The sequence below is a fragment of the Ischnura elegans genome, chromosome 8, assembly GCF_921293095.1.
Source record: "Ischnura elegans chromosome 8, ioIscEleg1.1, whole genome shotgun sequence".
Lineage (NCBI taxonomy): Eukaryota > Metazoa > Arthropoda > Insecta > Odonata > Coenagrionidae > Ischnura > Ischnura elegans.
This window is the reverse complement of record NC_060253.1, coordinates 5,047,257-5,073,134: the sequence shown is the minus strand read 5'-3', so window position 1 is coordinate 5,073,134 and position 25,878 is coordinate 5,047,257. Positions and strand designations below refer to the sequence as shown.

The 25,878-nt window shown below is 37.4% G+C and overlaps 1 protein-coding gene across 1 annotated transcript in view; it reads left to right on the top strand.

Annotated features, from left to right (window-relative positions):
* The window catches only part of LOC124163721 (high affinity cGMP-specific 3',5'-cyclic phosphodiesterase 9A), an 870,491-nt gene that overhangs the window by 775,208 nt on the left and 69,405 nt on the right, over positions 1–25,878 (top strand). Inside the window, exon 6 of the mRNA XM_046540795.1 lies at positions 10,840–11,061. Coding sequence (XP_046396751.1) covers positions 10,840–11,061 — 222 coding nt within the window. The remainder of the gene's footprint in view (positions 1–10,839; positions 11,062–25,878) is intronic.

Genomic DNA, 25,878 nt, shown 5'->3' with positions numbered 1-25,878 from the left:
TGATAAAAAGAAGAACGCAATGGTAATTTCCACACTTTCAATGTCACAACTCAGCAACCTACCATGGTTTCAACACGTAAGATAATATCAACGTATATATTACTTACGTGTTGAAACCATGGTCGTTTGCTGAGTTTTGACATTAAAAGTGTAGAAATTACCATTGTGTTCTTCTTTTTATCATGGACAACAGTAGCGAAACCTAGGTCAAACTTCAAATTGAGTGGTGTCATAAGGTTGGCTGTCATTATGGCCACGCTAGAGCTTGAATTTGCTGATGTCAGGAATTTCATGGTTCAGCCAACAGTTACTACCTGTCCAGCCATGTTTCCTTCTTCCTTTGGTTTTTCTGACTCTCTTTTCTGACTCTGATATTCTCTATTCATAAATGTGTGTTTGTGCCTCTTAGGGTTAACCCTGATGATGGAATTCCACGTACAGTCGGGGAAATATATAGCTAAGAATCACAAAATCTAAGACTAGCTTATCACATCATCACTAAATTCCAACAATCACGCCGGAGGCCCCTGCAAATCTTTCCCTGTTTGAGTGTTCGCAAAACAGCCGTATTTATCTCCTCTAAGCACTCACTCCGTGATTAAACCCGAATGTTGGTTTCGATAGGTTAGGGTAGAGCTCACCCCAGAATTAGATATAGGCGTGTGAATATCACAAATTCGGGAGAGAAGGGCTGGTTACTTTTCCCGTTTCATCTCGCACTGCGAGACAGTTTTGGGTGTCTCCGAAAGCTTGGTTTGAATAGGCGAGAGTAGAGCTCACCCCAGAATTAGATACAGGCGCGGCGTGAGGGTATCAAACATTTAGGACATTTCCTTTCCTTGGCACACACCACACCTTTGGATTATTTGATTTGGGGGGCCTCCAAAGGCTCGGTGAGGCTAAGCAAGGGGAGAGCTCACCCCAGACTAAGTAAGAGGCGTGTTGATATCACGCATTCGTCAAGGGGGGATGGGGCAGTTCCTATTCCTGGGACGCCTCACACTTGGAATATTTTTTTTGGGGGTGCCCTACGGTTTTTAGCCGAGATTTGAACCTTACGATCTGCAGCCTGCTACTCACTCAATTACCACGTTCCCATATCTCATCTCATAATGTTCTCCAAAACGTTCTCGATTTCATTGCATACAGCCCTTATTGACTCCTCCCGTTATTACTAGCATTAGTTTCGTTTGTTCTCCTCGCCAACCAATTGATAAAAAGGACAGCCCCTCCACCACTCGCATCCCGTAACGAAGCCTCTATCCTATTTACTCGGTTAGGGTAGAGGTCACACCAGACCAAGTCACAGGCACGTGAATATCACACATTCAGAGAAGGGCCTGTTCTTTTCTCTGGGCTATATCGCACTACTTGGATTTTGTTTGGGGGTCGCCAAGGTTTGTTAAGGATAGGTGAGGGAAGAGCTCAACCCAGACTAAGCCACACGTGTTGATATCACGCATTTAGGGCAGGGAGATGTTCCTTTTCTTGTTATGTCGATGTCGTAATCAATAATCGTGGAAAATCGCAAGTATTTGTTTCAATGATTTTAACCCATTCTAACCTTCATTCAACTTAACATTCTGCTTCTGAGAGAAATCCAATTTCAAATATTCTCATTTCAAAATGTGAAAAATTTCCGCCCAATTATAATTATTGTGGCAGCTACATATTTTTCCGATGAACGTTACATCACAAAGGAACACGTAGTTTAAATCTTTACAGGATGGAGCTGAAATTTTATGTATTTTTGATGTTACTCAGAAGACCATTAGCTTATAATGGGTTAAACTAAGACCTCTTGAGCAGAAACTTCTTTTGATCGTCCAAATGGTTTCTCTGGCCTTACCTATTCGTGCTCTAATCTCGCCGGGGCTGTCATTTTCCTCCTTTGACCTCGGCTCACGCCTCTGACCGAATCCAACCCCATTTTGCCCCCAACCTCATCGGCCACCCCCACCATGCCGCGTGCCCTGATACACCCCCGCATCCCGTTGCGAACCCTATATCCCTCCCGCGGAGGGAGTCCAAATCCCAACCAACACCCATCAATGTTCCATCCCTTACCCCACCCTCCTCCTACCCCTTCCTCTATCCTCCCCCCCCCCACCCATGTAACCGACCGAGCGGCAAGTGGAGCGGGATGACGTCATCGTCTTGTAGCTATGGCAACCACTGATGCAAGAGTAGATAGATGGCGGTGGTGGTGGTGGTGGTTGTAGGGGGATTTTTAAGCCTAGGGGGCGAGCGGTTAGTTTTACGGGCGTGAAAGGTATATATGAATGAACGTTGAAACAAAGCGGATGAGCGGGGATTCCATTAAAGGGTGTTAATAACGTTTCCATTGTTTTGTGGTTATCGGCTCGGACTAACTGCCACTGGATATTGAAAATTGCCCCTTCAATTCAGTTGTAATAATGTTGGCTCAGTTTTCCGGGACTTAGCTTTGCAGATTCTGTGAACCCTCTCATTTACGGACACTTTTACGGTCCTCGGAAATATGTCCGTAATTGAGAGGTGTCCGTGAGTCGGAGGTGATCTCAAGGAAATCTCATTTTTAAGCTTAATATTACCCCGCAAGTATTATAGTGTAGGAGTTTATGCCAATGGAATGAAACCCTTTAATTAAATAAAACTCAATATTTTTTAGGGATCGGTCAGAAAACCCATAGCGATAGTGTCCACAAGAGAGTAAAATTGAGCCTGAAATGTTTCTGTATCCTTTAGTCTGAGATTACGTATTCTATCCTTCTACAAACGTATATTCCTCTGCCCGAGAATCGAATAATGTCCTTGAGTCAAAGTGCCCGTTAGACAGAGGTGTCCGTGAACAGAGTTTTCGCTGTAAATTCACGTTGATGAATTTTTTCGCCGGGTTTGCGGTCGATTTGGTTCAGGCTCTCGATTTTTGCCTACGTTTCGATAGCTGAGTCGTCGATTGTCGTTGGGGTTGGATTAACACCATGCCCCGGGAAAACTTCTAATTTTTCTTCAGATGTCACCATGGTTTCCGGATGATTTCAACGCGTTGAAATTTATTCGGAGGCGAAATTTGCGCTGATATTTCCAATCTGCGGAGTCACTCCAGGTAAAATTCCGGTTGGGGTTTTACGAAAGATACTTTTGGCGCCAATTTTATTAATCTCGATTGATGATTGGTGAAAAGTCTACTTTACTGTAGAGTGCTCTTCCATGAGCGGTGAAGAGTCGATTCCTTCAGGCAGTGGCGTAGCCAGGAATTTCGTTCAGGGGGAAGGGGGGGAAATCCAAAACCAGGGGGGAATTTTTTTGAAAAACAGGGTACTAAGTGGAGGGTTTTAAACTAATTTTAACACTATTCATAATCGAAAAAACTTCATTTTTTGAATAAATATGCTGTAAATTCATATTTTTTCAATACTTTGTTTTCTTCTATGTAGGAAAATAATTTTGTTTTTTTATTTTTGGGTGGGGGGGGGGTCCGGACCCCCCGGACCCTCCTCCCCCCAGTTACGCCACTGCTTTCAGGGGGTTTATTCCTTTTTCCGAGTCTGGGCTCAAATTTATATGTCGTCCCTTCCACTTCGCACTTCGATTCATTTTCCGAATATCGTACTCCTATTCTCCATTTACTTTTTCTTTGGTTCTCTTTTAAATGGGAGGTAATGAAACGATATTTTTTATTTTGTAATGAACGTAGTACCATGAAATAAAATGTGATTATTAAACATGGAAAACCTAGCTATCGCTCGAATATTATCATTTTAATCCTTCCAAAGCATCATGTTTCATGAAATATGAATTATTTATGTACACTATGTATGTTTTAACATTTTTAAGCTTTCGTAATAATTATATCGTTCCTCTAAATAGTGCTGAAATTATGAAAATCCGATGACGAGATACATTCGTCACTGCGCGGTTTGGCGTCGAAAGTTCATGACGATTTAGACTCGTCATTACAGCGCAAGGGGTTAAGAAATATATGGGCATTTTATGGGAGTTGCACTGTGCGCGAGTAACGGCTCACTTGCATTGCAACGAGCAATGAGTGACTCATCGAACGATATTTTTGAAGTTCCTAAAGCTTTCGAATGTTGTTATTTCCTTTCGGAATCCCCCCAACCGTAAAGGGAATCCAGAAAAATTGTCGACTCGGAATAAATTTCGATATGTTGGGTGCGAGAAGCCACGGTGAAATCAGTGTATTTAAATTGTGTTGGATTGGAGTTTGATTGGAGTGAGTTGGTCCTGAGCGGGGAGGGGATATTAGAAGCCATAGTAATGGGAAGAGTATTAGGTGTTGGTGGGAGGATAAGGAAGGGAATATGATTTATAGATGGGATGAAAGGCCTTACTGGGAATTGAAGAGGAAAATTCAACTTGTGGGTTGGGTGCAGTCAAGGAGATTTGCAAATTGATCTATGTTAACCTTAACCAGAAGGATACCTTGAATACAGAAATCGACACTCATGTATTAATATACCGCACCAGGTTTTAAATAACCTGCATTCATTGTCAGAGTGATTGCTCATGGGAGGACTCGAAATTACTGAATAGTTGAAGTATATGTTGTTTATTTAATAGGCCCTACAATTTGTAATGGTGATATTTTCCTGATAAGTTGGGACTGAATCAACAAAACTCTACAATACTACTTAAAATATTTTATTGTGCGACACGACATTCAATGCAACGTAGAATCTTTAGTTCGCACCCTGGTTGCACAAAAATATTTTATGTGGAGTTGTAATGTTTAATTTATTTTGCCTCCATGGCCGAGAAATTTCACTGGGTGACGTCGGAAAATGTTTAATTCGGTCCACAAAATATTATAGTCAACAATTACTAAATAATGGATTTAAAATAAAAGAAAAAGTAAAAAATTGATGTAACAAAGCTTTTATATTGTTATTTAGTTTTACTTAGGTGCCATTTTACGATATTATATTTATATTTTTCATATCTTCCTTAACTTTGATTAATTATAATAGAAAATATTTTTTGTTTAAACCATGCATGTCAGTTCTTTTATTACAATTTTTTATGCGTTTGCAATTACATGACATTCTATAAATAATCTTATTGATAAATCACATTCTGTATATAAAATTTAGGTGTTATCAAAATCGAAAGTGTGTTTTTTTAATAATTTAATGGTAAACAGTGTATATATGTTTACCTTATATAACTGTATGGGAAAAATGATTTATATTGTAAATTCCTCTTTTTTACGCATTGTGAAGTTTAAATGACAACCCATAAAAAGTCCATTTTAACTTGGAGAACGATGAAATGTCGAGAATATTTTTAAAACTCTCCCATGTAGATGAAGCCTCGCTGTGTATTTGTCAGTCAGGGCTAGAGCTAGTCGGACGATATATATTCTATTGTCCTCCTCCCCATCTGACGTTGAGTGGACCAACGGCTCCTGTGGCTCACTCTGGCGGGGGCGCCAAAAGGTCACAGGTGTCACCCCACCTCATCCTCTAATGATTGCTTCTCTTCCCTCACAGCCGCGAGACCATCCGATTGGTCGGCTCAGGCCTACTATTTCCCCCCACCCCCTCCTGAAACTAATTGGATCTGCGTCTATTCCTGCTCATCCGTTTTCGCCAGTCTTTCTCTCTCGCTCCCTTCGCATATCGTGTCCTTCCGATGTTCGGGGTTGGTTGGTTGGTTGGAGTCGGCTCCGGTTGCTCTGGGAACCGGATCGATGCGCGCTGAAATTATTGAGGGGCTAATGCTCAAAGCTCTCTGTGAAAAGGAATGAATGTAATGCACAGCAATTACTCCCACTCGAACGGAGGCATTTTGTCGTTTTTCGTTGCGTGATTCATCTTGTTTCATTAGATAACTCCACATTCTAAACTAGTTATTTTACTCTCTTCTTCCACGTTGAAAGAAACATTTGCAATCTTCCGCGATTATAAAATGTATTCCGACCCAGGTTTCGCTGTTACCTCCCCCAAGCGGCAATCAATATCCCAAAGACATCCAGACAACATTGCTGGCGTTAACATATGACATCCATGCAATGCATGCATGCATCCATGTTGAGCCAATTAACTTTGGATGGATATCTGTAAAATATCCAAGGGGCCCGCCGAGCAACAACGTCGGAGCGATGCCCAACATTAGTGGACATGGAGGTCCGTATCACAACATCTCTTTGATATCTTCAAAGCATCGAATTAGTAGATAATAGTTATGCTAATTATGGTTTTTGATAATCCCCAAACCAAACAGCACACAGACAAAAAAATTGTGCTCTTTCATTCTACTTAGATCATATTTTACCTATGTATATTGTTTGGAATGCATTTTTTTAAGGTAATAAGTAAGTACTACTTCTTGAATTGATGGTAATGGTGATAAAAAAGAACAAGTATATTAACTTTTTCCACAATATTTTTACTAACCCTTATTTTGTTAAGACTTAGTCATCTTCGTTTCCTTAATTTAATAATTATAGAATTTAGCTATTAAATTTTAATTAAAAATATCAGGAATATTACAACTTGGATATCCAAGGAACGCCATTTCACAACTTGCCATGGACGTAACAAAGGGGATATATATGTAACGTTGTCAAAATACCCATTGTGTAATAAAAACGTGTTTTGGATATATTTAAATCTTATTAAATATCCGCTGGATATCGTCTGCTGCTTGGTACATCATCTTCAAAGTGCGAAATGGTTCAAAATGGTGTGTATTGCATTGAAGTCTTACAGTTTTTTAACTGTAGTGGGGGAAAGTACGGGGAGTAAAGAGGGGGATGAGATGGGAAAACCTAAAAGGAAGAAAGTGAACGGAATAGAATAGAGAGGAGAGAGTGAAAGAGGGGAAGAGGATGATGGGTGGAAAAACCGGAGAAAGAAGTGGTGGGGATAAGTAAGGGAGGGAGCAAAGGGAAATACAGGTTGTTTTTTTTTTGGGTTAACAAAATTTTTCCACGGAAACATTCAAGCATCCACGTGGCAATGTTCCTTTATGGTGGAGCTCGAAGTCTTTGTTTCAATATGAAAAATTCCACTCCATCACGCCGTGATTTTCTGGTTTTATACTCTTCTTCCAAGCATTCTTCTTCATCTGTCCCAGGTGTTCATCTCTTGGTCTTCAACTGGCAAGTTTTCCATTGATTTCTCCTTCGCAGTAATGCAATACAATGCTAATTGCTATGAATGCTAAAGCATTCCACTTCTCCTATGTTGGTTGTTGTTTACGCTTACGTATCCTTATCATACGACTCTGCGGCACTTCTTCACTCTGTTCTAGATATTTGTCCCCTGGTCATCCTCTGCGGGCTTTTCCATCAATTTTCCCTTCTATCATCACCATTTCCTACATAACGGCCTTACGTGTCAAATCCATCGTGTTCTTCTTTGGAGTGCAGTGATCGCGAAGCACTACTAGTCTAAAATAGTGCTCTCAAATTGAAATTTTTATTAATCAAGTAAACAATTATCATCATAATTCTTCGTTAAAACTTTCGCGGGTACTCGTCATGTTAAATAAAAACTTTTTGGGCTATGTTTTATCCAATGACATCCATGTTGTATCAAGCAACCTATTCGTCCAACCTCCCGCTCCCCTCACCCCCACCACCTGACACGGATACCTATATATAAGAATTTAAATTCCCAACTCCTCAGAATCCCTTGAGAAAGCGACCAGCTTCGGTCGGGAAACGTTGGGACCACCCAAAAATTGACGCGGCGACACAGCCCAAAAGTTTTTTTAGCATGAAAAATCATCATCGTGATATATAGTTTACAGCGTAATGCGGTGGATATTCTTGATATTTAACTTAATTAAAAGTACTTTTCTATTTCCACGGTTATTTATTCAAACCTATGCAGATTTCGGCACATAATGCCATTTTGTAGGCCTTCAATGCCTTCACTTAAGGAATAGATTTAATTGGAATATTGATATTCATTTTTATTAATGAATATTAAATTTAACGGAACAATCATTTCCAATCGAAAAAATGCTATGGAAATAAATGCTATCGTTGTAGTTCGTCGATATGGGAGCAACCACTTGAAGAATATTGCGTATTAGTTATTGTTTTACCCTTTCCTCTGTGAGAAAATCTATTCATTGTTTACATTTTCGTCGTTTCGAAATTCAATTCCCTCGTCCTATTTCATTTCATCCGATATCATTGATGCAAATACGAGAATATTTGCTGGGGCTTCGCTAACTCATTGTCATAATTTCTAAGGTGCTCGTGATCTTTACATTACTCAGCCACCTATCTCCAATTAAAGCATAGCCGTCTTCGAATCACTGAGCTGAAGTAATGATGGTTCTCACAATTGGAGTTTGCACGCGCCCTTGTGATTATATTGAAGCAGAGAGAGAGAATTCTTCGAACCTCAAGAAAACGCGAAACCCTTAAGACGATTTTAACGTTTGAAATTTCTCACAAAAACATGTTTTCGTTTGAGTTGAAAAAAAAACATTTGTTTTTCTCGTGAAATATTCTCTGTGAAATTGGAAGGTTGCCTCCTCGATCATCTAGAAATCATCTCAACCAGTTGATCTTTCTAAACATTTAGTGAGGCCAAATGGTTCCAAACAGTGATCCCAAAAGTTTCATTTGCGTGCATTTGTAAATATTTACTGCTAATAATTAAATTATTTATTCTAAGTAGATTTTTTATCCTACGAAAATGTGTATTTTGAGTGTTTTTCAAACGAATAAATACCAGTAGAAACTGCACTATTGTAATTCATTTTCGGGAATACGTCTGCGTGCTTAATATTTAACTCATAATATAATATTAATATTTAATATTTTATTTAATATTTATTTTATTTATTTGAGTTAAATATTAAGCACGCAGACGTATTCCCGAAAATGAATTACAATAGTGCATCTAATCGCTGCGAAAACCTTAAAACTAAAACCAGTAGAAACTATTTTTTAAGAACCATCGATTTTTTCGATTGCTCGAAAAATTGATTTCTACCGACATCTTTCCTATAAAAGCTACCAATAGGCTTCCACGCTCCCAAGTATTATAATTATTTGAAAAATGAACGCTATATCAAGAAACTTCAAAATTTTTCACAAATTTCTTCTCCGAGTGGCAATTAAAAATTTCCCCGAATCAATGATTGGAGATGGAAAGAATGATGGAGTTCTCCTTAAGGCCTAAATGATGGTGACGGAATTGTAGCCAGGAAATCTGACTTTTTAGGAAAATCTAATGCGGGGAGGATAATTCAGAAGTGTCTAGGGGGGTGTTGCCCCCACTCCCTTGCACCTAAATAGGATGAAGTCGAGCAGCTGGGTGTGAAATCATGGTCCACGTGGAAAGGGCTCAGCTTCTCCAATTCCATAATGGAAGGATTAATGTTTGCAGGTCACCGATGATGAGTTAATCGGGATTAACGTGGGAAAAGATTCTCATAATGATTGCCGTGCGGATCGTCGACTATTCTGGGAATATAACCATATTATACTGCTCGGAATTTGCTTTACTCTCTTGAGATTTGACTGTGCCCGAAGTTATCGAATCGTGAAGGCGAAAAAATAAAGTTTTTTGGAAAAAATTTGAAGATGATACTTCAATTTACGTCCGTGTTAATGATTTTCGCGAACTATCTTGTCATTTGATGTATATGAATGGATTTTCCATCGCAATTTGATTAGTATTTCTATTTTCACTTCCATTATGCTTTAATTCTCATTGTTGGATGTAAAAAGCTGATTTTTCTCCTCTCCAAGATTTATGAAATACTGTACACATTTTTATCGAATTACTGAAATATTAGGAAATAAAAATAAGAGTTGAAATTAGGCTACGAGAAGCATTATTTTTAAGTTGATGACGTGGCTTCCAAATGTACGCTGCTTTTTTCTTGGAAGGGAAGGAAGATATGATGCACTCATGAATTATTGAGTTGTAAAAGGTCTCATGTCTAGCTTAAAAAGGAAATTAGGTGTAACTAACTGTGTTCATTAATAAAGTGAAAGGTAATTATTCTAATACCGAATTAAAGAAGGGTTCAATGCGGGCAGGGGTACAGGCAGTGGTGATGGGTTATATTTTTTTCTGGCTTTTCATGTAAGCCTAGAACGAGGAAAGACAGGAGGCGTTAGAGATGAGGGTATGGAGATGAATGGAGAAAGTGGATGGAAAGTAGGAAGAAGGACGAAGGGCTGGTCATGGTGGGCGGGGAGAGGCAGATTCTCTAGGAGATACGGAGGGAAGAGAAGGTTTGGATGGAGCGAGTGCTGAGCTGAGAAGGGATGTTGAAAATAGTTTTAGAGGGTGGAATTTTAGGTAAATAAGGGAGAGGAAGGCTGAGAATAGGATTTTCAGATAGAAGGAAAGGGAGTAGGTCTTAATGTGAATTTGAGAGTGAACTGCTTGCTAGGAGGGGAGATAATCTGATGTGATCGGCAATTTACTACGCAAAAACTGCCTTGACCGGCAGAATACTTTTAATAATAATTAATGTAAGGCTATCTCTATCCTCAACTTTCGTTTTTGTGGAGGTTCACTTTATCGTCCATGAAATGAATGAAATTGTCGTATTGCGCAAATTTATTTTTAGGTATGACTAATTTCGATGCATCAGTACCTGAGGATGACGCCGCTGCGTCGAAACTAGTCATACCTATAAATAAATACGTGGAATGCAACTAAATATTTCATTTTATTGACGATAATGTAAGCCTACCTAATTTGGTAGATTTTGCCACTTTTGCTTGACGCTTTGGCCCACGTAACCTTAACGTATCAATAACTTTTTCCCAAACCATATTTCTATTTCATCGAATGCGGATTCTGCTTTTCTATGAAGCCTAAATTATTTTGTTTCTTTCTTTCATGTCAGCGCTCTTGAGGAACGCGGCGAGGGCCGGCCCTGCGGACGTGGTGAAGGTGTTCGACCGGGAGGGTCGCATTCTGCCGCTGTTCGGTAAGCTGCTGCCCTCCAACGGGCCTGACAGGCCCTACTCCCTCCGAGTCATTGTCTCGACGGCCGCCTCGGCTCGGAACTGCAAGGGCACCTCGCATCCAGAAGCTCCGACAGGCCTCCTCATCCCCAGGAACTACGGTGAGACGAACTCACACCACTCCACACGACATCATCGACATCTCTCATATCTTCATCCATCCCTGTGCAGAACGTTTCATGTGGCGACTGTAATACTTTAGGAGGTGGTAGGGGAGACAATTTTAAGTAATATTTTTGTCCATAAATACACGGGGTCGCAACTCCTTGGTTACTGAGCCATTGCAACGCAAACATTTTTTTATGCTCTTTATACCTTGAAAACGGCTTTTCTTGGGTATCCAGCCTTTACAACATTTATTTAATACTCTGGATTTTAAGGGCATGTAATAATTAAGATTTGACAAAAATGTGCTATTATAATTGTTTTAAGCAATAAATCTGAAAATGTGCGAGGTTGCACAGTCTTATCGTAGATACTCGCTGAAAACTCTGGTTTAATTAAACTCAAAGATTGAATGTTTCAGACAATTTCAATTGCACATTTCCCCACAGTTTCATTTTCGGCATTGTAAAATTTCCAACCCTAATTCTTTGATGTCCTTAAAAATATAGAGTACTAAATAAAATGTCTGAATGCTTGGGTACCAAAGAAAACCAGTTTCTATGGTAACTGCAAATCATTTAAAAAAATGTTTGCGTCGCCGTAGCTCAGTAACCAAGAAGTTGCACCCAACATTTATTGGACAAGAAAATTGCCAAAATGTTATTCCCTACCACCTCTTGTAGTATTGCAAATTCCTCCTGAAACAACTTGTATATCACCTCACAAATAAATCGTATACTGACTGCATTAAGTTAGCCTCGAACCGTATCAGATTTCTTCCCTCAGCTCTTCCCGAAGTTGTTGTCATATCTCCAATTGCTTCTTCTTCAATGCATTTTATTAAAGAAGGCCTCGGTGACGGCGGGTTTAAGTCTTCATGCCGAACAAGAGGTCGCGGGTTCGATTCCCGCCAGCAGATTTCGGTGGTATGGGAGTTTAAAAAATGAATAAATAAATTAATAATTGTTTTTAAGGAATTCGACATAATTTGGCGAAATAAATACATGGATTCATTATAAAACAATCAGGCAACCATTTAATTAAAAAAATTCGGGGTGACATTTTAAAAAGAAACTTATTATCAATAAAATAAACCATTTAATGACAAATACTATGATTGACAAAGATGATATCGTAAGGAGTAGGTGTCGATGAAAAACATTCCTGAGAACAGGCATCTCGTCACACCTAATTTATAATACCAATTCATATTCATCATTTTGTATTGTTACACTAGTAATATCATAATTGAATGACAACCATCACAAATTTTAGCAATAATTTCAATAGAAAACTATTCATTTTTATTTATGATTTATGTGCGACGTGGAATGCTGAATCTTGTGATCACCCAATTTTAGCTGACTTTGTGAGACTATATTTAAGATTTCAAGGTGGTGCTCTTGGTTCATAATGTGAAATGAGCCTCTTAAATTTTCTCTCATCCGCGGGAATGATTTCGTTGACAGTCAGAGATTATTGAGTTTTCTTATACATTATTTATTGGGTTAGTTTTGTCATCTACCCTGGAATACAGTTTCCTTGTCAGTTTCTTCCTTTCATTGATGTCCTTGTCGGAGGTCTGTTGAGCCGATGGCTTGGTTGGTAAATATTCTTGATTGGCTTTTTTTCCGCTTGGCCTGCACTTTTTAACCTTAACCCCCTAAGCATTCAAGCTTTTAGAATGTAATAATTTCGCAGTTTTTTTGGTTTCTGATTTCTAACTAACCTAACAAGTCGAAGCATTGAAAATGATTACGTGCTTACATATGGTTATTATTAAATGCTTTTATTCGCTATTTTTGCCTTTTTGCTAACATTTTTTATGTTTATAACGTTAAGCGGCTTTAAATTTCCTACCTTATTTGGAAATAATTTGTTATCAAGAAACCAAATCTGTAGATAAAGTGTATTAATAATGCAGCGCAATTAAGTAACATTTGAAAGCGGTCGTTATGAAATAAATTAGGAAAATTTTGTTTAGTTTGTTCGTTATTATTTTTCATTCGTTTTTTTTTATTTTTGGTGATTTGATTAATTATTTTCATATCACGTAGTTAGTTAAATTTTATGGATTATTAATACTTCTCTTCTTAAATTCTTTGCTTAGAAAAATTATGTTTAGTATTTTTCCACCCTTTTCGGTAATTTGTGCAAGGTTAAATTATTTTATCGTTCCCTTATATTTATATTTCTTTGTACCGCCAAAAATGGTTATAATCAGTGCATTGACTCCTACTTCAAATTGTGCTCCTGGAATCAAAGACGAGCTCTCCTATTTCTTAAATTTTATTCATATATCTTGTGCGTGAGGATAATGTTGTAAATATGCATCGTTTTTAAAAATGTTTTTGATCTATAAAATTAGTGCGAATGCAGTATGCCATTGCGCTCTGCTGCATCGGTTAGTGGTTGTGATTAAGTATTGATGAAGAAAATGGGGAAAGGTGTAGTTGTTCTCTTTATTTTTTCTTACTCCTCTTGATTAGAATTACTCACTCTCTATGAAAATACCTCTTTTACTTCTGTATTCCAAAATTAATCTTTTGAAGTAAAAGGCACAAGCTTATTTTTTAGAATGTGTTAGTGCTCTGCGCATGTTGCGTACTTAGAAAGGATGTTACTGCCATACAATTTAGCTAAAGCTTTTAAGTCACTTCGCATCCACTTTATATCTGCATAAAAATGTTTGACACGGCTTCACGATGTGTTTATAATTTCATATTGGGTGTTTTCGTCCAGAAGATGGATGCTCCCTGTTTTTGGGTAATATGAGGCAGTATAATCTTTTGCGCGGTGCTTTAATTTGAAATAAAACACTTTTATTTCTCGCATCTCTCTTACGACCTCTTCATTTTTCTTGTGCTTATTTTTATTTTTTTTCGCCTAGGCTTCCATTTGTCTAGTAGATATGTGTGTAATTATTGAGGTTGTTTAGTGACTAAAGTCATTGTTTGAATTCTCAGTGTTGACACGTTCATGCAGGTGGGTTTCTTTTTATTTTTATCTGGTCAAAAATATTATTATATGATCGATGAAGAAATTTATAAATTGATGATTTATTGTCGCTTGGAACGAAATTCGAAATATTTTATCTTGCCATATTTTGTGTATTAATTTTTACTCATTTCTCTCTCAATTTTTATTTCATTATCTCTTGCTGCTTTATAATATTTGACTATTTTGTAACTTCTTTGAAACATGTAGTGATGTATCGTTTCGTTGTTTACTATATATTATATTATGGGTTTTACTCCTATGCTCTTAATGTTAGCTCATTGATATGGTGTGAAAATCAGGATAAAATGTTTTATTTTTATAATAGCGTTTACTTCCTCTGTATGACGTCTTTTATAGTCAGTAGTTCATTGTGCGTCCACATTTTTAACATATTGAATGTATTTTTTCAGTTAGCTTTGATAATAGCCATTGTCAGTGAAGGCATCACCCACATTTACACAAAAACTAAAAATCCTTCAGGGATTTAGGTCATAGCAGCCGCTCAGCCTCTGTTGATACTTTGTGAACTTCTTTGGATTCTTAGGATAGGTCCTTGTCTTTTCTCACACTTCAATGTATTTGGCTTGAAAAAATTCTTCAAGCCCAATGAATTAATTTATTAAACCAATGATGAGATAAAGTCCCTCGAACTCAGATCGAACAAAAGGAAGTAGCATCAAATAAAAAAAATAGAAATTCATAGAGCATCATATGAAAATTGCCACAAATAATAATTAAAATAATAGTACATATGATAAAAAATAAAATTCAAATGATAATCTCCACACTAAAACTAAACTACTGTAATGGAAACTACCATTCGTTGTTCCATTCCATTATTGGAGTTTTATATTATTGTGGGAATTACCGTTTTTTATCGTGGATATATTGCATTTCCACCACGACAATCCTGAAACGATTTCATACGTCAAGAATGAAAAACTATCCTTATCAGTTTAAAAAAAATGTGCGAACTACGACTCCTACTACTGCGTTCAAATGAGTACCACTATTTCACCCTCGTCCAACCACACCTTGAATATGGAACGAGCAAATAGGACCCGGCGAAGAAAGGCTTAATAGGTGAACTTAAAAAAATAATACAAAGGGAAAATGTACGGTTCGTCAAAAACGGCTGAGGACATACAATGTTACAAACACGTTAAAAGAATTAGGCTGTGAGCCGCTGGAGACTCGGAGGCTGAAAGCTGGACTTTCATTTCGGTTAAAGAAGAATCAAACCAAATTATTATTTAAAGAAAAAGTAGAAGGTAAAATCAAACATGCTCATGAGAAAAGAAAAAAAAAACTTGATAAATAATATTCTTCCCATTAAAAAAATATAGGACGTTACAATTAAAGCTCTATCTTGCTCCACGTGAAATTATTAGAGCAACAGGTCAAAGATCCTCAAATGAAGCATGAATAGAAGTAGAAGGTCAGTATACTGTCGATTCGCCTTGCGGTATTGTGGCTTCTCGCAGGAGTGACCCACTCAATCATCTAACGATAGGGTGATATCCGGCTCGTCTTTGTAGAAATTTAGTGCGTCTCAAGAGGCGTTCGTATTTGAATGTTAGCTCGGAGCGCAGATAAAACTTTTAACCCATTACCTCCCAGTGATCTCATATGAGATCCCATGAAAATTAACAGATTTCAGGCGAAAGCTTGTGTATCAATTAATGGAAAGCGAAAATGTTCAAAATCTCATGAGGATATCAGAGAATAGGGTAGTTTCCTTCATCACAGAAAACGAAAGGCATTGATTGCCATTCGTTACCCACCATTCGTGTGTCCATAATATAAAAATTATTTGGTTTTAGAAATACCGGCTCAGACGAATGGCAAGGGTTAATTTTATCCTCATTTGAAAAAGGCCAGATTGGCGCCCATGCGATGCCACTCCACGTGACGTCATAGGGACCTAGTTTCTATACGAGTAGATACATCTTCTCATCTGAGTTTTACATCGTCTGAGATTACCAATGCATGCATGAGGCACAAGGCTTAGGGAAACATGTCTTAATAATCACCTATTAAAACTGGCTAAGGTTGAAAAGTTTCCTTCGTTTGATAAGGTATTAATAATCCTTATTTAAGCCAACCTACCAACTAGCATGGTACTCTGCTACCTGCTAGCATCCTGCGTCATATCAGCGCTCAAAGCCTCGCCCCAAGGTCACCTCACTTGCGGCAGCGGGAACCTGAACGACGTCACACGGAGTTTTCCCGGCATTCAAACTTAGCCGTCGCGTTTTCGCGCGCTTGAAAATCTTCACTTTTCATTTAATCGCGAAAAATAGATAACGTCATTCGAAAATCTAAAAGCATGAAATACGTACTCCACGAGTAATAATCTTTCAATTTAGGCAATAGCAAATAATAGGAAACCATCCTATTATACCTAATAAATGTGGCATGGAGGTTAGATGTGCATATATACAGACAGATAATAACGAAATTGCTATTTTTTAAGTGGTCTCGTGTGAGATCTTCTAAAGGTAATGTGTGAAGTCTAGTTCCCCTTATTTATGTGTCTTTTCTTTCTTCTTCGGAGGGATGACTTCTTTCTTCTCCTATGCAGTCAAATCCAGCAAACTCATTCATTATGCTTCGCGGGGAGAAACGTCGGGGACGGAGATTGCGAACCCTTGGCCTTGTCCAATAGTTAGGGCACCCTTTAAGCTCATTTGAAAATGTTTATGGAATACATATAAGCTAAAGAGAAAACTCATAAAAAGTTAGATGGCGTTGGCATCTTAAGTTATTATGAACACTATAATGAATATTTCTTCAAGATTTATTGTTAATATATATTTGTAACTTCTAGAAGGTGTACTATTTTATTTAATGAAATTAACTTATACTCTTACCGACTGCGAAAAATATTCTGCATATCCAGGGCTTCAGAATATTTTATTAACCAACCCATGTAAGTGACGCCATTTGAAATGATAAAAACACAGTTTGATGTAATAATATTCTCTGAGTATTCCTATCAAACAATTTTCGTCACTTATTTGCAAGTAACTGAAGTAGCACGAAGGTATGGTACTGTAATAGGCGGTACTGTGATATTTCAGTCACTTCGCTACCTGTGACAGCTACTAATTAGTAACGGTTATTCCTAACTGTGAATGCGATCATGGACGAGAATCACTCATATATATGTTAGCAGTTATTTGTGACGCTGGTAATCTTACTATTTTGTCTAATTCAAATGAATGACCTCTCCGCAATAGGAACGAATAAACTTATTGAAAATTGGAAAATTAGGCAAAATAATTTTTTTTAGGGAATAGTTCTGTTTCTGAGTTTAGGTATATTACGATAATTAAGTAAATTTTATATGGTAAAGGAATTGATTCGTGGCAATCGTTAAAATCCCGTCGGCATTTTTTTAAACATTTTATATTCAAACCTTTGGCTGAATATTTCGTATGACCTTTTATGATGATGTTTTCGTATGTATCTTTAATGATGAATAAGGTATCCTTTATTATGCGAAACATTGCGGCAGTTGGAATGAGCCAATTCACCAAAACTATCTTCACCGTATTCACAGTCGCAGTGATTTCGTGTATTTAATGATTTAGTCACCGGGCGTGATCGGCTACTTCTCTTCAATCACAGATCAATATATCGCAGGTATGGTATTTGGTGGAGGCGACCGACAGCTGAGGTCATTTGCACCATGAGGGAAGGGTAGGTAAGGAAGGGTGGAGAGAAACCCGGCGTCTGCATTAGCCTGCTCTTTACGAAAGGCGCCAAGGGGACCACGGCTTAACGTCCCAACCGACGGACGGAGTGTTGCGCTTGAAATATCCTCCACACAACATTCAAGCAGGGATCGGGCAGTCTCTGAAAATTCTCCGCCGATGCTGGGATTTGAACCCGGGGCCACCGGGTGGGAAACCAACACTCTAGTAACCACACCAACTCGATCACCCTCAATATATCGCCCATCACTTGGTAGCAGCCTGAGCTATCTTCAACGAATGCACAGCCACAGTGATGTCGAGTAATGAGTCACCAGCAGGGGCTGATGCTTTCCAGTAGCGGTTATTCAATCACAGTTATATACAGATATATTGCTCATCTCTAGAATGGTGTATGATTTATGGAATTTATTTTAAATCCCATAATTTTATTCTAGTTTTTCTGGGAGAGACCAGTTTGTCATTTCATGGCTCTCTAATATTTTATTTGTGTACCGAGGTGGGAAGATGAAGTCAGCTCTAGCCTTCATTAACTTGACCTTACTAGTTGTTATCTAGTGACTTTATTATTTCCCCCTCGTAATCGCTACGGGAAAAATCTTATAATTAAAAATATGATGCCTAGTCGTGTGTTATTTCTCAGTTGCTCTCGTCGTTATTAGCATCCAATTTCCCTCCAGTTTCCGAAAGGGGGAGAAAGCAAAATTATGAAGCGCCAAAAGGAAGGTCATTATTTCTTCGAACTAATTAAATAAGAGCGTTGGCTGAATTTTTTCGAAAGGGACCCAAAAGAAGTCTTCTTCGCCATGAATATATATTTTATATAATTATGTTAGGAATACATGGCTTAGGAAGGTTTTTGTGAGAGCCGCTAGGGGTGATTGCTAAAGCATTCATATAATAATATAGCACAAGAAAATAGGCTCATTACGACAACGTTAAGAACTCGCATACCGAATTAAAATGCTCAAAAAATAGGAACTTTCCTGGTAAAAGAACACGAGATTGCCTCAATTTCAGAGGCATGTTGCTTATTTTCGCTGATTAGTGTCTTGAAAATCTAAGCAAAATTTATTATTCCCTAATAAATCAAAATAGATAGGTAACTACGACCTGCATAAGCTTAGTTACAATCAACAAACAAATAATATTCATTGAAGAATAGGTATGTCAAAATTCCTGTAACTTCTTTTCCAAAATTTACGATTGATTTATTTTTCTTTCTTATTTTATTAATGCACGAAAAATTGTAATGACCTTTCATGCCTTTTTTTGTACAAATTAATGTAATCATATTAATTCATAACCCTGATGAAGGTATAGATATATACCGAAACGCGTCCAAAATTTTGCATATAATTCTTAAAGACCTACACTCTAAGACGCTAAGCAACGTTAAAAATTGTGGTCAAGAACAAGAAATAAACTCAGTTTCTTATTTTGATAAAAATATAGCACACGGAAGATAATTCTTAAAGGTTTCATCTGTGATGTTCGGCCAATAACGTCTTATTCCTATTCTCAGGGGAGGGTTAGTTCCCGACGAATAAAATTCCTCGCGTTTTCAAACTTTTACAGGGGGTTGGTTGGGATTGGATGAGATGCGTGGCCTTCAGACGTTCTTCGATTAAATAAGCCGCTTCTCTTGTGTAAAATGAATGAATAAAATTCGCTAGTTTCACTTATATATCTGAACAAACTCAATCCGGGTTACAAAACATGGTTACATCGTCTGATGCGTCGATCATGCATGCATCTCATTAAACATCAGGTCCGATGGGATAGTAATGGCACTTAGAAACACGCACTTAGGTGTTACCCCAAGTTTCAAGCACTTTTTGTTGAAAAAAAATTACAAATTTTCAAAAAATGATGTTCCGCAAAGTTAAACCTGAAATCAACAGTTATATTTTGGAAGTCAGACGGAGCAGGCGAATTTGTATTTCAAATTGTTGATCAAACGTCGCATAGCATCTTTGAATATTTTTTTCGACAACAAGTGCTTTGAAATTGAGGTAACTACTAAGTACGTATCTGTATGTCCTTACTTTCTCACCGGACTTGATATTTTAGTAGATACATTCATGGCCGATGCACCTGACGATGTCACCATTCTATGAAACCCCAGTCGTGCTTTTTCATATATATTAGGGAACAAAGTCCATTTTTTCGCTTTCCAGTATGGAAAGGTGAAAAATTATTTACGCCTGAAATCATCAGTTAAACATCTCTTGTACTTTATCTTGGACAGAACCGAGATCACATAAGGCCGATAAAAATTCAAAACTTGGTGTTTTTGTAATCACGTATAGCCAGCACTACCAATGCCTCCATTTCCTCTCTTTTCTTTCTTCACCTCGGTATAATACCACCCTCTTCATCTTCATCATTAATTCTATTCTCTAGCTCTTCCTTCCCTGTTTTTACCAACATTCTTAGCTTTGTCACGGTTTTCAGCTACTCCTTGCCCTTTACGTAGTACACGTGAATTGAAGTTGACAATGCGATGCTCAGATTGGGGAATAGCCATCAGGAATACAGGATTAGACTTAGCTTTTCCGCCATCTTGACGGTAATATATAATTAATAAACGATATGGTAAATTAATAAACTTAAGAGCCCATTTTGAAAGTTTTAGTCCTGAAGTATGTAATTCCATTCTTAAAATTCAACACCGGATAAATGTTGGATAATTTGGAAATATTTGGGTCTCTTAAAAAAAAAAAGAAACTTGAATGACACCGTCCATTTGATGACAACATTTCAAGGAAATTCATAATATTTTACAGACATTCCATATTATTAATAACTTTTATTCTTAACTTATACTAATTGCCCAAAAAATTATAATTTTTTTACCCCTTGATAATGATCTGAAAATCGAAACCGATAGTTTAATTTAAATAAATACTGTGTGGAGTAAACAAAGTTCATTTTTGAATCTATCATTTAACCATTCCACGAAGTAAACTAGCAAACCATCCATTTCATTTGACAGTGAATTGATATCACTCCATAGTCAAATGTAAAGCAAATGCGCGCCGCGTTTTTGGCCTTCAATCTTTTATCAGTAGATACAAGCGTGGAACTTTGACTCAGTGATGGGTGTTTTATTTTCTTCTTTTTAGTTCGAATAAAAACGTGGGTTTTTAAATAAACTATTTAATGTATAGTAATAAGTAATGCTAGCGTTTATTTTTTTCGTTTTTTACGATTGTATGTTTTTTACGCCTGGTTTAGCAATTATATAATTTCCTCTAACTTCATTAGTAAATTGTTCATTCGCTGCACGATCTCTAAAGAATTTCCTCCGGTGAGGCGGCATACAAAAGGTTAGTCGTTGACGTCATTGCTTGCGATGCATCAATTGGTCTGACACTTTGTTATGCCTGGAGGATTAAAAATTGAAACGACAGGATTGTGGGAACGCTACGTCATTCACGGGTGCGCGGAGCCGATGTTGCATTGTTTCCAGGGTGGATCAGCGGGATTGCTTGTCGCCATGACGATACCGATTTCCGTGTCATTTTGATTGTTTAAGGCGGAGGAACTGCGCGTGGCATTGCGGGTATTCGCTGTAAATTCCGCTTTCCAAATCCCCGTGGGCCGGTAATCCCCTTGTCACAATTCTTACCTCATCCCTGTGTCTGTCCATGATGTTGATTTTTTTTTCGCCGTCTTTTCTGGAACATAGGAATCCCATCGCATTTCAAAAATACATCCTTTCCAGAGCGAGGCTGGCACCGAAACCTGCCAATGATATCTCAACTTGATGAAGTTACCTTTGCACGCAATGAACTCTTTTTGCTCGTTTGTGATTTTGGATGCCGCAGACGAGAAGTACATCACTAAGCTCTCACCTCTTGCATAATTTTTTTATATCACCTTTTTTTCTTTTAAAAACAGCAGCAGTAGATTTGGGTCACGCACTCTCTTAAATTCCGAACTCTGCGTCAGCCATTGCGGTTTTCAAAAAAATGTTTGTCTTTCTCAAATTCAACGGAATAATCGTTTTTATTCATTTAATTTGAAAATCGATTATCTTCTCACTTTAAATGAGATGTGTTTTAAATCCCATCCTGAAGTGCCATTGACGAAAAAACAGAGGTTAAGGAGAAAATATTGCATGGACAACTTCGTGGTACTTTTGAATACGTCTGTATTACAACGACATCTTGTCCACAGATCAGCAAAGTTTATACAGTTAAAAGAACAACAATATGTGAATTTAAAAAAAAATGTGCAGACGATATACTGCTCAACGTAGATGACGTTTTTCTCTCTCCTAAAGCGTTCTTAACTTTGATATTTTTCTGTGCCGCTGATTAATTTTTAACGTTGGGTCGTTTCTTAGGTGGGTGGGGGGATTGTAAAAATGAGCTTGCTTTGTTTTCTGTCATGGTTTAAGATTAAACATTTCTGCATTTCAACCGGTATTTATTTTGTGACGAATTATTTGTTTCAAACATTCGTCTTCTTGAAGAATGATCGTAGGCTTTCCCGGTGTATAGAATTGTGGAAGGTTACACGGGATTTATAAGATCATGCCCTGAAGACGATGGACAACTCGCCCATCGAAACGTCGGCCGAGATGGAGTTGGAGAACCTGACCCGGTGGAAATCCCGAGTAACCTTCCACAATTCGTCTTCTTCTTGAAATATTTTGGTTGTATATCATAATTTACTGTCATCATTTTCCTATTCCTCCAAATCGAAAATTTTAGTGCGGTATTTTCTCAGATGTAAACCTTTTATTTTATAAATCAATGATTGGGTTTTTGGTGGTGTGTTTTAATTGTATAAATTATTTTGCTGTCGTTTCAGTTAACTTTTTAACCATTTTCAGTGCTCTAACGTAAAATGTAAGCATTAAACAACTGGAATTGACGATGACAGTAACAATTGATAATTTTACAATGTTACCGTTGAAAATTAATGTTGATTTATTATTATTACTAACCAAAATATAAGAATTGGTTTATGCAACATAAATTGTTGCTAATAATTACCGAATCATAATTTTTTATGCTTATGACTTGTGGCAAATATTGAGATGGTTTACCTATTTTTAACCGTGTAAAATTTAAAGACGATGCATTAGTTTTCATTTTCGAAGTTTCTGATTTTTGGGCGCTTCTTTCCATTGCTTATTTATTTGAATTACTTAGAGGGAAAATCATTACTTTCAGATAATACCGAATTTTGGAGAAAGCTGCAAATGAGCTGGTGCTAAACTTCATCGGAGTCAACTATCATATAAATTCGTCAGTCTTAGTGACGTCCTCTATTTGATATCCTTCTCATAGACTCCCATGTAATAAATTCAGTGGCGTCGCTAGGGCGCATTTTTAGCGGCGTTCACGGAAATGGTCTCAGCGGCGCGAATAACTTATTAACGATGAAAAATTGAGTATCGTATTGTTCGGGGTAAAACTATAATGTTCACTTTCACATCACAAATAAAATAAACACAAATTCAGAGCACAATTGTTCTGGATTATTACGCACTAAGAAATTACTTAGAACTATTCGGGAGCAACGACACGTACCATTACTTCACCAATTATTATTAATACAAATTGAAAACACAATTCACAAGTGTCCAGGATGGTAAATCTGAAGCAACGACGCTTGCGGCCGAACACCAGCATTTTCATTACATCACTCATTTTTTGTTTATTTTAGCGTCGTCAACTAGAATAATTATTGTTGACGACGTTAAGTGTTGATTACTGTCCATTCTTATTTGACTCCCATTGTAATCCCCCGTCGTCAAGGAGAATTGCTCCAAAACTATGATTGAATATTGAATTTTATTCTAGTCCCAAGTAAATTCTGGAAGATAATTATCTTATTTTCCATAACGGCGTGACCTAGTTTTTGGCGGAGCCGACCTCTACTCCATCGTCTAGCTTGTGTGGAGCTAATAACTCTAAAAAAATAAACTCACGAACCTTATCTAGGTAAAGAATTTAGGTATTGTGCCGATTACGGTCGGTTTTTAATGGAGTATTTAAAGAGTATTCTGGCAGTTTCCCCTCCATTCATGAACATCCCTCACAAAATTCACAATATGGCTTTCTACCTTTCATTCTATCTAAAAATGCTATTCTATTCTTTTCCTACCTCTCCCTCGTTCACCCAACACTCTAGCCTCTTCACTGTTTTCAACATCCCATCCTCGCTAAGTACTCAGTTGGGTTAGCGACCGCTGATTAGCTGGTTACAGGCAGAGTACAAGCTCTGATTGTCTCTTGCAAACGAAGTTCAAACAGACCCCTTTCCCAGTGGCTGCAATGATGCTACTAAGCCAGCTACTTATCATTATTACATAAATTGTTACAAGCCGACCATGAAGTCGGGTGGTAACATAAAATCAGGAAATACATAAAGATAAAATATAGAATGAAAAGTACCAGCTTGGTTGATAGGTTACATCACACGCAAAAATATACAAAAACCAAAATACAAAACAAAATACTAAGTACAAAAATATTTTTTTAAAGCCCTCAAAAACATTTTTTACACAATATATGTCCCCATGTAAATAGCACCAAGTCAGCAAAAATATACATGTCTACATTAACCTCAAAATCCATTTTTACACAATAATCTACGAAGACCAAATCAAAAAAACATAAAACACCAAATTCAAAAAATGAACGTTTAGAAAAGCCCTCAGAATTCAATTTTATTTAACCTGTTGATAAATATTTTGGCGTTAGTTGGGAAGGGCTTAAAAAATCTTTTCTCCGGTAAACATTCCAATCTTCTATTCCAATAATAATGTATTAAATTTTCCTCTACTGTAACGTACATGTTTTTGTACAATAAATTTGGTACTTTAGGTGACCTCAAAGTTGTCTCCTGAATGGACCTTTGTAAAATAAATAGCATTCATTGCTGGCACTCTACCAAGCATTTTCCTAAGCACAAAATAAAAAAAATGTTTGATATGAACGTCTTAGTGTTCCCAAAACATGAAGAACCGTACGATGACGATAAAGCATTGAACAAAATGTGGAAAAAAATACATACAAAACTAGAAATAATAGTCAGATGTAATTTCTTTATGGGCATTACGTAATGTGATGGGTTTTCATTTTGATATAGTATTATAGAGTTTTGCTTTTGCTATACATTTTCATTCAGTTTCCTCGCCATGGCTGTCCCTCGTAACTGTGGCCTGGGAATAATTCGCGTGGGGTTCACTGGTGGCGCTGTCGCAGCGAGCAACGGTCTATATGTGAAATTATGTGCCGCGGACGTGTTAGTGGAGGTAGCGAAGGGTATTGTCCCCTGGGTCTTTGATTAAGATAAATGGTGCGTTCAAATAGAAATCGCAGACACCCACGGACTAATTTTGGGAGCGGAAGATTAGTTTTTCCGCCTGATACAAGGGAGAAAAGATCCAAGAGACATGGATGGTGCGGTGCCCTAACTACATTACTATATGATTCGGTTTTATCACTTTGCTTTTTATCGTTTTATCGTGTTTGTAGTTTTATTTTGGTCATTTTGGCATTGTTGCTATGCTATTATATCAGTTTGAAATAGATAAACATACATTCGTGTTTTAGCGACAATAGAGTGAACATCACACTTAGTTTGTTCTTACTTCGTTCTTTATATTTTAATTAAGTTTTAAGAACCCTAACGTGGTATACGGAAAATTGCTCAATGGTGTGTTCAGAGCCTGTATTATATTACATCAATTTTACGTCGTAAAACTGGTGCTTTTCACCATAATGTCGTTTATAATGCCATCTATTTAAAATATTAATAACTGGGGTTATTTTTAAATAGAATGCAATCGATTATTGTTTCAATTAACGAGGTTCTAACTGAAACTTAATCCGAAGATGACGTCTTGCGATTGAACACGTTGGATCTATGATTAGCATGAAATAGTGACAGATTTGTACATACTTCTCCCAATCTCTCTTGCATTATTGCATTTTTAGTGTTCCTTTGAAATTGGTTAAAAAAAAATTAGGATTTCAAACGCGACTAAAAAAATTACTCCGGTAAAAATTCCTGCATTGACGCCAACAGGTTGAAGCTGTAGTCGATGAGGATTTATTTTGTAATTGT